This window comes from Temnothorax curvispinosus, unplaced genomic scaffold, assembly GCF_003070985.1.
Source record: "Temnothorax curvispinosus isolate PA1 unplaced genomic scaffold, ASM307098v1 QBEX01017816.1, whole genome shotgun sequence".
In the NCBI taxonomy this organism is placed as follows: domain Eukaryota; kingdom Metazoa; phylum Arthropoda; class Insecta; order Hymenoptera; family Formicidae; genus Temnothorax; species Temnothorax curvispinosus.
The window spans coordinates 1,051,882-1,067,960 of NW_020227596.1; the positions used below are offsets into that span (position 1 = coordinate 1,051,882).

Here is a 16,079-nt window from a genome sequence, read left to right on the forward strand (position 1 = left end):
GCGCCTCGCTTTCAGGCGCTGCATTTTTGCGCATTGCATTCGTTCAATTGGTCGATATTAACTTGAATCGACTGAAGACAAAAGAGAAACTTTCTCTCTTCAGGTATAAGTTCTTTTTTTTTCGTGTGAGCCCACACACACGTACGCACACACACTTACTCCCGAAGCACCATCGCACGTGCACGCAGTGGCGCGGCGATAGCACAATAGGGGGGGGGAGGTGATTTTAAGTGAATACAGATAAGAAAGAGAAAGAGATCAGAGATTCTGTTGTATGTACATACAATGTGTTGTTCTTTCAAGTATCGATACATGAAACAGAGGGTACCTGCAGATACATTAAGCTATGGCTGCGACACTGTAATTAACGACTGTCCGTAGACACTTGTTCCCCTTTTTTCCGCTCTATTTCCGTCTCTCTCTACCTATCTGTCTTACGTAAACTATATCTGTATCTTGTAATTAGTTACACGGGAATTGTGCTGTGGCATTACTAGTAACGTTAACGTCAGAATCACAAACAAACCACGATGGGGGAGCAATACCGTTATTAGTGGTTAGTACACTGTCCATCGTTACGTACGATTTCATTCGGGTGCGATGACGAGAGCCCTTTTATAGTTCAATCTTATTCAAGCATGAGCAAGCATCGTGGAGTTGTGTACCTATTCTTTTTCTCCGCGACCGTTCTCTCGTACAATGAAGACATTCACGCGATATTTCGAGAAAAAGAGAGAGACACTTTGAAAGAACGTCGAGATAAGTTGTTCGTTTATTCAACTCCTCTCAAAGATTCTTTTTGTATATGATATCCTAGGATGATTATAATGCATAGAAATTCGATATTCGATATTATTACCGACAATTATTATTATTATTATTTTTAATACGGATGTGTAAGCAAATATATGTAATAAAGTTCTCTTTAACTTTTAAAAAAGGGATGCACAGATAACGGATGTATACATTGCTCGAACACATTATATCCGAAGAAGGATTCTCTTCTTCGTCGTTTCTGATATATGCATATAGCGCACACAACAATATTCTCGTTAATATATTACTTCGTAATGTTTAACATGCGGAACGCGTATCGTGCGCGATATATCTGACTTTCCTGCGGCAAAATCTAGACATTCAAAATGTACGCGAATAACGGTCAATATTTAATGTTTGCAACATAATAAATATTGACACAATAAATAGGACATTTTTTAGCCATCGGCCATCGTGCACGTTGTCAATCGATATTAATATGCGAATTTAAAACGTAACTAATGAAATATCAAACCGCGTGCCACTTTTTATTTTTTACAAAAAGGTTGTTTTGGAACGTTTTTTTTTTTATTTAAATTGATATTGTGATTAACTAATTTGATTGTAGTTGTAGTTTGTAATCAAGTATTTAAAAAACCCCATGAAAAATCGTGAAAAATGCTATTTCAGTAGAATCTGTTATCTCACGTATTCTGAAAGATAATTATTTATTCCGTGTCATTTAAAATAGATTAATTATACGCTTCCGTTCAGCCATGTACGTGACCGAATACGAAGAAGCAAACCGGATATACGAGGTTAGAGAGACAAAAGCGACGAGGAGTGATGAGTAGAACGAAGACGACCTTCCGGAGATTTAACTCGGTAGTAAATCGTCACCTGTGTCGCTTGTCGGTATATAAGGCGATCCATTTAGAACGAAATACGCGAGTTCACTCTTGGTGCTATTCCAGGCAATCCGCTGCCTTAAGATAAGTCGATGAAATGGTATTGAATATTTTATTATCCAGATATTTTTATGATGGATTTAATTTTGTTAAAATATAAATAAGATAATAATAAAGGATTAAATATTTAATAATATTGATCCAATTAATGTATTAATCCAATGAGAATCGCCAAGATTGTTGAAGTTTGATAAATACGTTCTTTTATTATACTAACTTATTCCTACATAATTGTGTGATAATGGCGATGAGATGTTTGAGAAGATTTCGAGTATTTCTCGAGACGTTTTATATTGACGCGGAAAATCTTTTCAATCGTTTCCACCAGAGAGACGTCAAACGCTCATTCGAAGTCAGCTGAAGCGATTCTTTCAAGTCGAGAAAGAATCAATAGAATCTGCTTGAAAAGCACGGTAACGTGGTATAATTCCTTCAAGCGGCGAGAGAACACGAAGAGGGTGGGAACCACGGTTTCGGGCGCTCTATTGTGTAAAATTTATTTCGTTTCTTTGAGAATCTACGAGGAGCACGGGCGCTTCTCCTTCCGGAAGGTCGCTCCGCCATAATTGTGCACGAAATCGAAGACGACGGAGAGAATAATGCGAATTAGGTCTTACAATTATAATTAACAAAATAATGTATATACCGAATATATTTAGCGGATAACATCGAACAGTAACAGCGTTGAAACTTCCATAGTAAAGACGAGATACGAGAGTACGATGGGGAGTACATTTTATACAACTATCACATTATACAGTACGTGAACTCGTCTCCAAATATATTCGGCCGCGATATCGACCGTTGTCCTTAATTTAGCCATCCGAAGGTGAGTGACGTCTGACAGAGGAACGAGGAAAATAACGAGGAGTGCAGAAATAGAGGAAGCACTTTTGTAAGCGAGGAGAAGAAGACCGCTTTCGCGATGAGCGTCACGGTTGTCGCTAAAAGTTTGTCAATATACGGGTGGCCAGCTGTTACTGTGTACGCCATTACCGACGCCTGCAGTTATGACATTGCATTTATTTCGCCCGTCCAGCCGGAAATGTGCGACAGCGGGACGACGTAGTCGCAAGATACTTTTGCAAGATACTTTTTTCCAATTTCCGCGTTACGACACTCAGCTGTGAATGTGAGCTTCCTTTTTCTTCCATTTTTTTCCCCGCGTATTTGCCGATGAGACGACGGAGTCGGCGCGCAAGACGGGTGAAAGAGCCGCCGGCTTGCGGTTGCAGGGCGAATAACGAGGGTCACTGAAGGGGTGGAGAGTGTGGAGACATATACCTCCGAGGTTAAGGTAGGACCGAAACTTACGCCGGCAGCGGCTGACGATTCTCAAAGGAGAGCGGACGGCACTCGCGAGGCGAACCGTTCTCCTCAAGGGTCAAAGGCTTGACCCTTTTTTTAATTGTATCCAGAGAGGTAGATGAGATATATACGACGTTGGAAATCGTGCTCCCTGCGATACACAGTGGCGAGCTGTGGCCAAGATTCAACAGAAATTACACGCAAAAGGGCAACGAGATACATGCGGTCTTATAACGTCTCCAATCCAAGGAGAACGAGATACAAAAAGCATCCGTGCTAAGATCGCGCTATTGCAGCATCTGATCGCTTTTCAAACGAAAGCGCAGCCTGTATAGTGATCAAGAGAGACATTTTCCTACTTGTGCACAGGGTGGCTAATATTTAACGTTTTCTCACGAATGAAACGTGCTCCATTTTGGGGTAAGATGGTATTTTCATCAAGACGTCTACATTCTAAGTAGCCGATCGAAGTGCTAGTTAAGTAGCAAGACTGTCCTTAGCGACAGGGTGGAAAGTGCGATAGCAAAACAAGAGAAACTAATGCACTCGACACGCGCGTGGAGTAAACGCTAGGACGGCCGTCCTCTTCTTTCCATCAGGGAGTATCTTCCAACGTCGTCAGAGTAGCAGAATTGTTGGCTGGAATGGAGTAGCTCGCGAAATAGTCCCATAATAAATCGGTCTGAGCTCTCCGGAAGCGGCGAGTCGCGAGTTGTCGTAGTTTGATAAAGTTTGCAAGCCTTCCTCGGGAGTTTGTTAGTTCAATATGTAATTATGATTGAGCGCAGAGAGAGAGAGAGAGAGAGAGGGGGGTGGGGGAGAAGGGCGGGCGGAAAGGGATATAACGCTGAGAGTTGATATTATTTATGCAGAGTAATCTGGCGAGGCGGATTGCGCTCTTTCTAGACCACTTACCGAGATTTGCGCAATTTTCGAGCAATGTGTACACCTGATTACGGCAAACGGACGTGTTTCCGATGATTTTACATCAGTTAAATTAGAAAAAAAAGAGAAAATACGATTATGTAAGGGCCTACGAATAATATTTTGTCAAAATGCAAAGTTCTTGTAGCTGTTTTGATCGCGAGCTTGTTAGATGGACTAGTCGAACATTGTTGTAGACACACGATATAGGCAGCATTCTATTTAGTCAATTTTTTTTTTCACGAGAACTAAGTACGTATCTAAGTAAACTTAGGATGACAGATCGATTGAAAACGTCAGATTATCGAGACTCGCGATTAATTGTTTCCCCATCGATATCTATCTTTTCGAAAGACCCCGAGAACACGGAGGCGGCCGATCTGCAGAGGAAGCTGGAAATGCTGAACAACATGATGGACCAGGAGGCGCGGGCCGAACAGGCACGAAGGCAGATATTGTACAATATAGGCCACTGTAAGTACCGTCCAAGTTACAGTCTAGATGGCTGATATCTTATTCGAATCGCTCGTTACGAATCTCGACGCGCGAGAGAAACGTCCCCGATCGATTCCGTCTCTGATCCGGCACGGATTCGCTCGCGATGTGCCGAGGATTGATTTTTCTTTCTCCCGTGGAAATTTGATTTGACGGCGAATTCGAAGTAAATAAAACGCGTACATCTCCCGACGTAAGCCGAGAAAGCAAGAAAATCACGGTATCGATCTTTTATGATGGAGTTAGCGTACGGTATTAAAGTAAAAATACAGATATTGAATTATTTCGATTCCAGCTTTGTTCTGCGCGTACCTTTCACATTCTCTATTACGGGTCTATCGCGGCGCGCATTTATGATGCACTCTCTTGCTACTCGCGATATTTTCGTTCTACACTGTTCGCGATCGTTGCTACTCGTTTTTTTTTTTGGTCTCTAATTGCGAGGAGAAAAAAAGATACGCGAGAAGATCGATAGTCATATGCGAATAACGCCTTGTAATATTTACATCGCGAGCACTAATTTGCTGCAGCCTACGTCACACGACACTTTCATCCACACGTCGGGTCGTCTGACATACTTGCAGTATTTTTAGAAACCGTGGCTTTCTAGGTCGTTCGCTTGAACGCTACTTCCGAGTAAGTCATAAAACTTTTACGCCCTTATTTTTCCATGCGAGAAATCAATTTGATTACGTGCTGGTTCCTATTTTGCAATCAGCGATCGTACGCCGCGTGTCTTATCCACGGAGAGTACATACGTAGCCGTGGTACCCTAGAAGGAACAGGCATACGAGACGCCATTTCATATGTGTTATCGGCTATCGACGTGTCGTCGGTAACTTACCACCCCAGTTGTTACACCCCCTTCTAGCAACCCCTAGCCCGTGTAACAGCTATGAGAAGGCATGTAGCAAGCAAACTAGCTCTCTCTCTGTACTGAACAAATCGTTGGTGTCTGGCCGATCTTTTCGTTCTATGTTCTTTGCAAACGTTCCATAATACCCTCCGTACGATAATTTGCATTCCTACCGGTCCCAATTTCCGGAAGAAAAAAAAGACACACACGAGAGACTAAAAAAAAAAATAAATAAAAAATTAAATCGAGACGGTGCCTATACATAACGATCAATTTGTCGCATGGCTGTTAACTATACTTATCTTGCTTCCTGCTATTGCACCCACTTCAGTTCCCGGATTCTACCAATATCGACCAATTCTGCCTGCGGGAAGTTACGAAACTGTCACGACGAAGTTGGAATTGGCTTCACGTTTTATTCAGGGAAACGAACGCGAACCGTTAACTCACTATTCTGAATGTAAACGTGAATTTTGTGAAAATACATTATATCGATTTGCGTTGTAATAGACAGCCCTGAAAATAGAACTTACATTTTAGAATTTACATTTAGCGGATTATTAATTGCAAAAAAAATAAATAATAGTAATAATAATAACAATTTGTATTTCTGCCTGCTCGAAGTATTGACTTTTATTTTCTTTTTTCAGTTGTATGCATTTTGTTTTCTAACATTCTTCAGCCGTAGGAAAATAAAACGATTTCCGTCGACATTTGCAGAAGCGAGGCGACGTATCCAATATCCCAATGCAAAGTCGTCAGAGCACTATCAGGCGTCGCTAAAGACTTTTACTCCAGTCCCTCCGATCGTTTCCTCCAGTACGCTATACAATACATTGTAATCCATCTTTCAGCGGGATACTCAGAGGACTCCGACTACACGTCGGATTTGAATTATCCAGTAGGTGGGCAGGGCGCGAACAGCTCGGCCTCGCAGTTTCGTACGGCGGCTAACCAATTGGCTACACCTCAAAGGTCCCTCGAGACGTCGAGAGAAAATAGTTACGAGAGAGACGATCATCAGGTATCGATCGACGGCGGAAAAGTTTTCTGCACCGGACACTTAAAAAGAAATAGATACTTTATTAAATGACTCCTAATAACGTAACGTTCAGTATTCTCAAGCGATTTAGTCGCAAAACTATCTGGACTGTCATTTGAACGATTGAATGCTTTTCTAATCCGCTTGTCGCTCTCCGTCGGCGACATTTTAATTACAAAGTAGTAGATTAAGAAAGTAACGTCGCCAGATTCCAGTCACCGTCGGAGGAAGGCTGGCACCTGGTAATTACGGAAGTTACGGAGGTTCGGCTCACAGTCCGAGATATGACGAGCCATATCCGGAGGACGGTCTACCGCAGCGGTACTTGCAGGGCCAGCAGCATCCTTCAGAGTCTTCCGAGCCACTCTTCTACAACAGTAGACCGAAGCACTATAAGGAATACAGGTACTACGCGCTGAAAGGCCGCGAGAATTCCCAATTATTCGACAATAATGTAATAAACCAGCGCTTAAACATATTGGCGATTCCTACGTAACGATTCTATTTTGTGCGAAAGCAAAGAGCGTTTATTATTCACGCGCCAATTGCGCACAACCCCTATTATTAAGTTCACAAAGATTAATACGACGGAAGAAAATCGTTTATTTTATTTTCTTGCCTGATTCAGACGACGGAAGCACACGTGGGATTACGAGGACAGGTATGATACGAGCGCGGCCGCGGTGATTTCGTGAGAATTTCAGTGAACCTCTACAGCACACACTCACTCTCACGCATATGCGATTATCAACTTCATCCATCATGTTTTTGTTGTGTTCTTACCGTGCGTATCACGATCGGCACCGTGCATTACCGCAACGCTAGGTTTAGCTTGTGATTGCATTGCACTCAATTAATCGTATGCAATTGCAAACACATCGATTGTAACAGTGATTACGTCGGGCGAGCCGTACGTTAGTAGGCCACCATCGCTGAGCACTCGTTTCGCCTTAATAACGTACATAAGAAAATAAGAAACTCATGCCTTTAATTGATAGTTGTTACGTGGCTTATATTTTAGTTGCATGTGGCTTTGCCTCTGCGACTTAAAATTATCTCGAGAATTATAACGCGAGAAATACATATACTATCGAATGTACATCAATTAAATTAAAGATGTTATTGTAATTTGCAATTTGGAGCAGTACATTAAACCAATTCACAGGCATTTGCATGGTGCAGTTAGTAATTGCAGCTGATCATTCAGGAAGGTCGACAAAAAGTCCCTTATCATGAGTCATCTCATTTTCGGTTCAATTCCTTCGTTCTGAATGTGACTCAAGAGTTTTGATAGTTGTTTCATGCTTTCAGCCAAGACGGCTGGTACAGCGAGGGTACATACGATTATCGTAGCACGAGGGTCGATGATACGAGAATTTATAGCGATACTGAATATTACTCCAACAACACGACGTCTACTACAAGAAGACCGAGAGGAAAAGGTACTGGGCCACGATTAAATGCATCGTCGATTATTCAATAAAATTTCTTGCATTTTTCTCCATATCTTTTGTTTACTCCTTCCCCTTCTCTATCCTTGCAATAATCCTAGATTCTACTCTTAGCTACACAACAATAAATAAATTCATTAAATGTGTCTGCGTATTTTTAATTAAACTCATTTGCTTTCAATTTTATCAAATATTCGCTATGTCAGGAATAAAGACGAATGTGTATGATTTTTTTGCCTGTTTTCCAAGCAATTCCGTATAGAAGACCGTCTCTGGAGAGACAGATGACCCTATACGACGATCACTCGTATTACGCTGATGGATATATCGACGGTAGAGTGGGTAAAATGAGCGCCACGTATCCGGAATGCGAGACGGATATTAGGTATAACGAATACTATGATACCATAACGGGATACGTCTATCAGGATGAGAGGTAAGCCAGTACGGCGCCAATAAAAACCGCGAAGAAAAAGAATGTAATTGTCGAAAAAGAAACTAATCTCCGTCTCTCTTTCTCTCTTCGCAGATATGGTCAGGACGATGAGGACAGACAGTGGGACAGTGGAGGGAAACGATTCTTAGGAACAAATACGCACTATGAAAATAAACGAAACCGAAAGACGCTTCCACAGAGGCCGGCTTCGAGCATCGGTATACATCGGCCGGACTACAGACCCACTGTTACCAGACAGCGTAGCTATGAATCGGATGAGCTCGACTATAAGTATGTCATTATAGAATTTTCTCTTTGATTCTAATTTTATGATAAATTTTATTATAAGCGGAACGTTGGAATGTGCTACAATTACTGAAAGTTAAAAAGTTAAAAACACAAATTAAAATTTAAAGAAGGAAAAACTTAAAAGAATGATATACCTGAACATATACACACATTAAATACTTGATATTTCTTTCTAAAGCGGATATAATACTCGTCGCCGGAAGATCTTGCAGCCGCAGCAACGTCCGATGTCGCGGCAGGAGGGTGGCACCGGTAAGAAACTACCTCCGACCCCGACCAAACCGAGCAACGTGGTGATCAACCGTAAGCTCGCTTCTCTGCCCGCTACGCCGAGCAGACAACTGCCAAAGACTAGAACGCCCTCCGAGGAGAGCTACTACAAATCCGACTATAATGAGGACTATAATTACGCTTATCGTAGTCAGGACAATCTGCCGCAGGACACGTATACGGAGAACATTTATAGCCAGCAGCAGAGCAGTCAGACCGACTCCGTTAACAAGACTCGGTATCCCGAGGTAAATCAGGATAATCAGTACGGTTATACGCCGCAAGTCGATGGCCAATATGGTCAATCGTATCCAGAGCAACAACAAATGCCGAATAGCTACGAACAGACAACGTACGCGCAACAGAACTCATACAAGGACGAGTACCAGCAACCTTACGCGCAGCAAAACACTCAGGCGTATCAAGAAGCGTATCTGGACACGACATATCCAGTTGCTAGCCAGGCGAACGATCACCAGTACGCGAATCAGGCAAAGAATCAGTACGACAAACCCGACGGCATGATAATTGAGGACAATTATCACGAGATGGGCTTTGATCAGAACAACGTTCAATATCAACAGCCGGAATACAAGCAGCAGGACGTTTATCAAGAGCAATACGACGATTACGGTGTTACTACCGTGCCGACGAGCGTTTACGATCAAAATAACGTCACGAACACCTATAATCAGTATCAGCCGGAACAGTATGATTCCCAGTACAATATCAATACGTCGACCGATTATCAGAAGACTTATCAAGAGACGTATAATCAAGTGCCTGTTACGTCACAGGATAATTATCAGGAATCCTATACCAAGCAGCCGCAGGAAGATTTCGTAGACTATCATACTCCGTATAGTAAGCAGAATGACGTGCCTACGACGTATAATTATCAAGAGTCGTACGACGAGTATCCAGACTCGTATCAAGGGTCCTTTGAGGAGCAGCGTTACAAAGAGGATACAGCGACGGCGACGGACAGAAGACAGAGCGAAGTGCCTGAGCTATCCGTGACCACGCCACGAGGTCAGACAAGACCGAATGGTTATCCATCGAGCGAATCGGAATATATCTATCAGTCTCAAGAAAATGAAGATGCGTTGAGCAACTCGAGAAGAAAGAAACTCAGCAAGCGCGAGGCCAGTCCGCTTCTTCAGCAGAATACGGACTCGCTCGAGTCGAAGGACGACGAGCTGAAGGACTCGTTCGAAACTGCCGTGAGCTCCAACAGCAGTCAACTCAAGAAGGCGTACAGCGAGTACTCGACAGCGGGTGACTCGAGTCCCGCGCCCGCCACCTTAGTTGAGTCTCCTCAGAATGTCGCTCAATCACAGGCGATGACGATAGGCAATCATGTGACGGCCAACCACGTAACCACTACCGCGATGGTCCACACCACTACGAATATCGTGAACGGGAAACGACCGTTGGCCAGAACGGATTCCTATCAGGAGGATATTATCGATGATGAAGATTATCCAGAGATTATTCCTAAAGAGACACAGCGAAAGGATTCGCAACTGTCGCATCAGAATCAGCACTCTCAGCAAACGCTCTCGCAGAAACCGAAACTCACGAGAGGGGACTCTTACGTCTCGGATAACTACACCGAGGATTCTTACGGTCGTAGAGGATCGTACGCTCAACTGCCTAGAAAGGATTCTTTCTCGTCGACCACTGAAGTATTCAAACCGCCTCTCACCAGGACCGATTCGTATCAACAGAAAGAACTACGAGGTAGCAACTACGGACATAACTTTACGCCGCATCCCATCTCCAGAGCGGAGAGCTATCAACGCGGTCACTTCAAGGATCAGGAGTCGATAGATCAGAGCGATATTGTTCTCAGCAACACAGTGAACGGTGACTACCAGATGCGGGACGAGACTCTTGAGAGGTATAAAATTAAATTTTACAATTATAAATTATAATTAATAATTGAAAATGTTCTTTCTTTGATATATCATATCAGTTCGGATGTGTAATGAATTTTTTATTTCTGCTAAAGGTACGAACGAGGTGAGGAAGCCTTACTTCGTAACTCTCGTGAGGACTCACTTGATCAGTACAAAGAAACTCCGCCTTTGTCGCATATTGAAAGCCCGCGAGGTAAGATTATTTTGCTAATTATTAATTAAATAAGAAATACAATATTATATAACATTTTCTTGTTAATCAATCGAGCGGCTGACTCAATTTTCAGGGAGTATAATAAAGCAGGCGTCGTTGGATGAAAGCGTTCAGATGGACACTCCGCCGAGAAGTCCGCCAGAGCCGCCGGCCGACGAGGAACTCCTCGGGATGGTCGGGGTCACGCCGGTGCCCACGCAACTGAAGGAACGTCCAGACATGACGGCGAGGCAACGGTGGCACTGGGCGTACAATCAGATCATCATGCAGCTAAACGTACGTAAAATTAAGACCTAACGACACGTTTTTAATTTTCCGCGAAGATGACGGAATATAGCGAAGCGGCAGTAATAACTGCCAATAAATTTCCAATTCTTTGTTTTAAATTTCGACCATTAAATCAATCACACCGGCATTCATTAGAATGACGGTCAATGATCGCAGAGGCGACCTTTGGAAAAATGCGGCGATGCCGGCATATCGTCGGCAGTATCCCGCATTTGTCGTATAGTCCTTCACGACAAGCTACAATGGCCTTGTCAATCATTACCTTCACGTAACGTCGATTCATTGCACACGTAGACGAACTACCCGGTTCTCCGGTTTGTCGCTCGTTTATATGTTAATTGCTCAAGGACGGAAGGTCGCTGGCAGTACGTTGATCCTCATCGAATATATTTAATGAGGCTGCGAGATAAAGACTCGCTGATTCTATCTATAGTCGGGTATTATTTGCATAAACTAGTTTCGCCCATATTTAGCGATCGCTGATGTGCCAATGTGTCATGATGATTGATAGAACGCTGGCGATGTTATCATTAATGCAGAGGCAGGCGGAGTTTCGCTCTCTATCGATTGGCAGAAAAATGCATTTCCGCGACCAGACAAAAACAACACTCGACTTGGTGTATGTATACGTGCATCGGCATATGTATATCGGTTTATATATCAGCTGAAAATTGATCAAATATCTCGCAAATGGCGTGCAGATAAAGAAGTGTGACATGTGACGTTACTTTCCGGGAAGGATGCGACGAAACTGTTAAATAATCGGACACTCGCGTGACGCATCGATAGCATCGTTTCGCCGAAATGCTCATTCCAATCATCCTCGAGCTTACTCTACTTGAAACTCGAGACAAAGAGATGGGTATAAGAGTCACGGCATGTACATGCATTACGGCAGTTTTCTGCCTTTTATCGCTCGCCCGTTTTTCTCATCGTAACTTGCGGCAAAGACATATTTTTTTCGTGACAAATAAAAAGGGGCTTTGAGAGTTCAACACGGTTGACGGCGCGTAAGTTAGTGTTAAACCGATGATCTTTAATAAATAATAAGATACATAATTATAAATCGAATGTTTTAAGCCATCTTCAGCGATGCGGTAATAATTAAATCAAAATGATGTCACTTGCTAATTTTATTATCGAGAGTTTCTTGCTATTTATCCAGTTAGTCAGACATATTTCCCCCTTCAATTGCACCGATATTTCATATCGTGCTAATCGACGACCGTTAAACGTTATTACCGTCATATGCCGCCTATTGATTTAGGTGCGAGGCAAATACTCGACGATCGACATAAAGTATCGTAGCGAATTATTGACGGTCGTTATCGCCTCAGCGTCGCCACCTTAAAAAGTGTACCGCTCGTTGTCGGATCGTCCGGTGCCAGATTAACGCCTGGCTTACACGAAACTTCCATTAACGCAGTCTTGTCGAACCGAACAAAAGTAGCGGAGTACGCACCTGGCGCGCTCCTGGGAACCGCAACAGTCGATATATCGTATATGCTCGAGAAACTTTAGCCCGCCGCGCCGGTGGAAAATGTAAATTCGCGCGGGGCCGTGGGCGGACTGAAACAGGCAGTTGCGAAGCGATTGTTTGTTTTCCGCTTCCACGGCTTGGAAACCGTACCAGGAAGACCGGCCTCGTGGCGTTGTAATTACTACAACTAACAACGGTTTGAATAGCTGTCGATTTTGAAAAATAAACCTACGCACTCTATGATTATCGCGAAATTGCGTAAAAAAATACGGTAAAAAAAAGAAATAGAGAGAATAATAAATGAAAAAAATCGCAATATCACGGCATTGTTTAGATACCATTTAAACGAACGAATACCACAAGTTTTTCGCGCTTGAGGGAACAATAGCCAAATTTGCTATTACTCTTGCGGGACTGAATTATCATCCTTGCGTGATCTCGCGCCCTCGTTACCTGCATGCCGGAAGAACTATCCTCGGCAGAGTAATCGTCCTACGGGAAATAATTTTGGATTGATCTTCTTGGAAGTTCGACTCGACGCGAGGGATATGGGCGATATGGCTCCCGAGAGTATACGTCACGATACGTAACGCACTCGTACAAATCAACCGTTTCCATCCTACGCGAAAACATTATCGCCGCGATAACATTATCGCCGCGATAAAAATTTGTAGAGAACCCATTTTTGTGCGTCTCGCAAAATGTCGAAGCACTTCACGGGATATTTTCCGGGTGCTTCTCATTTTCTTCCTCTCTTCCTCTCGTCGCGCACGAAGGAAAAGAAAAATGATCGGATCGCATTAGGACGGATGTTTCAACGGCGGGGGAATTTTTCCGCTGTTCGAGACCGAGTTTCTTGTTAAAGCGATTTATAAGAGTTCAAGGGTCAGCCACCGGAGCGTGCTTTTCCTCTCTTCTTTGTTTCTTACTGATAAAATAGCTTTTACGTGTAGACACGTTCTTATACTTGATCGTGACTGCCGGTATAGTCACCGCCGCCGTATTTCTACGCACGTTGGCGGATTTCACCGCCGCATCGCCGCCGCGTTTTTTATTATTCACGTAAAGATGTAGGTTTCCGTGCTGCGAGCGCGCTCACTTTGCATTTTATTTCGGATTCCTTCTCGTCGCATGCATTTTGCATTCCGCCGTCGAACGAGTCTTGATAAAGCCTCATCTCGCCTCCATTTCGTTCTCTACGCACAATTCTTCGCGCTTACAGCGTATTATTCGCGGAGAGCTCTGTCAGTCCATCTCGAAATTATTTAAGCACAATTTAAACACATGTAGGATAGCAAGTGCATATACGCTCTATATTTCAATTTCCGGTCAATTATGTTAAATACGTTCAATATGGCATATATTTATATTTTAATTAATTTATATAATTTACATATTAATTAAATCGGATATACATACATATGTATATTAAGGAACAATTGTTTTACGCGGTATCGAGTTTCAACATACATACGATTAAATGTACATTGATTTCTTTCAATAATAATGTAATGCATGTATCGAGATTATTTCAACTATGTCTAACAAGTTGAAGACGGTTCTTCTTTTAAGCTCGTAAACGCATACGCGCATACACGCGTTTTCCTGCGGTAGGACCTCGTAGAACGTAATCTATGTAGGCCAAGCCGGTGGCCCGCGTCGTAATCAGAAGCCCGTATGACTGCCAGTCCGACGACGAGAAATCGGTATCACCTTCGCGGCAAGGTCTTGCCTCCCGCCATTTGCTTATCGCGGCTGGCGCTTGTCAACCCGAGCTGAACGTTTCTCTTTCAGTATCGTTATAGTCAATGGTCCGACGACTACGAGCACATCGTCACGTCGTGCAAAAGGATCGAAGGGCGAAAGTCTCGCCCCGCTCTTCAAGTTTTCCCTTGAAGTTACCTCTTCTTGCCAAGTTCGAAGTTAAGCACATTCTCGACTTCAACGAATCGGCGGATGAAAGAGGCGGAGCGATTGTATCGATCGTTATTAGGCTTTTATTAGACGGAAGTCTCGTCGTATGCCTCGCAAAGGGCGCGTCTGTGCGGGGGGTCGTGTTAACTTAAGTGAAAATACCACCGAGTGGTCCAGCCGAGGGAAGCTGACCACCACCTTCAGCTCGGTTCTCGCGCTTGGATCTCTTAGCGAGTCTGATCGTGGAACTGGCTGAAAGAGGATCTTCCCTTTCTCACGCGAGGCACTATAAATCTACGTCAAAATAAGTCGCGCCGCGCTTCTTGGATTTGAATACCGGCGACATGGGAAACTTACGTAGGAACTTGGATAGAACATTATTACGAAGAGGATAAACGGAGGACGTCAGGTACCTGTGGATTATACGTGCAACGAAGATCAATATCATGAGTCATAAAAAGAAAAATGCTACATATATAAAAAGAAATTTTTCAACTAGTTCAAGTATAAGGATGTAATTAATGGACGGTTTGAACGAAATTCGATAAGCCGATATGAAGCGGATGTCCTTTTAAATAGCGGATGCGACACTATCGCGAATATCCTTGACACATGTAACCACGATTTGTTTCAATATATGTTTAACGGCTCTATATGACGAAATATCGTGTTGAAACCCCATCACGGACGACAAGAACCTTCGTCACTCGAAAAAATGATAACGTTTTGACGAATTGAATTCTCAATTTCCGCTGAAAGAAAGAGAGCTATCTTATTGAGTTTCTAAGTATCATCAAGAAAGACGAAAAACTACACAATGGAAACTCGGGAGAAGTCGACGGAATGGGCTTTATTGTTCCCTTTGAAGGCGGGCCTGTTCGCTATGAAGTCATCGTTATCTTCGAAGAGCGTGAGCCGCGGCGAGAAGGAGAGAGAGAGCAAGGAGAGATTCTCGAAGAAAAGTCTTCAAGTGCGAGCGAAAATCCGTCGAGGATCGTCCCTGTCGGATCTCGATAAGCTTCAGAGCAAGACAATCCTGCCAGATGTTGTCAGGTCGACGGAGAAATGTTCCGAGTCGCTTCCGCATTCACCCGCCTTATCCCGTACGAACCTTCAGCTGGGCAGCAGTAGCGTGAGAGGCAGCATAGGCGATTTGATGAACATGAAGAAATACGGCGGGTCCAGTTGGAGCGTGCGGAGCGAGACTCTGATTGCGAAGGCCGTGCCGTTGAGCACGGTAACGACGAAGCAGAATTCACCGGTTGACAAAAGCGTGGATGATCTCGAGACTGAGTTGCAGGACGAGTTTCCGATCTCCGGAAAACCATTGACCTGCGCTCAAAGAACCCAGAGACTCAGCAGACTTATCAAGAAGCAAAGACGAATAATGGTTTTTAGCCCTAAGTCTTTGGAGAGGGATGTGGTAAGTCATTGCTTGTAAAAATG

General features: G+C 43.4%; 1 protein-coding gene across 1 annotated transcript; it reads left to right on the forward strand.

Annotated features, from left to right (window-relative positions):
* Window positions 1–4,231: 4,231 nt before the first annotated feature.
* On the forward strand, window positions 4,232–11,248 carry LOC112467821. Its single transcript, XM_025036660.1, has 10 exons — window positions 4,232–4,430; window positions 6,162–6,331; window positions 6,558–6,754; window positions 6,978–7,010; window positions 7,661–7,791; window positions 8,050–8,236; window positions 8,330–8,527; window positions 8,724–10,718; window positions 10,830–10,930; window positions 11,025–11,248. The coding sequence occupies exons 1-10, from the start codon at window positions 4,232–4,234 to the stop codon at window positions 11,246–11,248; spliced, it is 3,435 nt and encodes a 1,144-aa protein (XP_024892428.1).
* The last annotated feature ends 4,831 nt before the right edge of the window (window positions 11,249–16,079 follow it).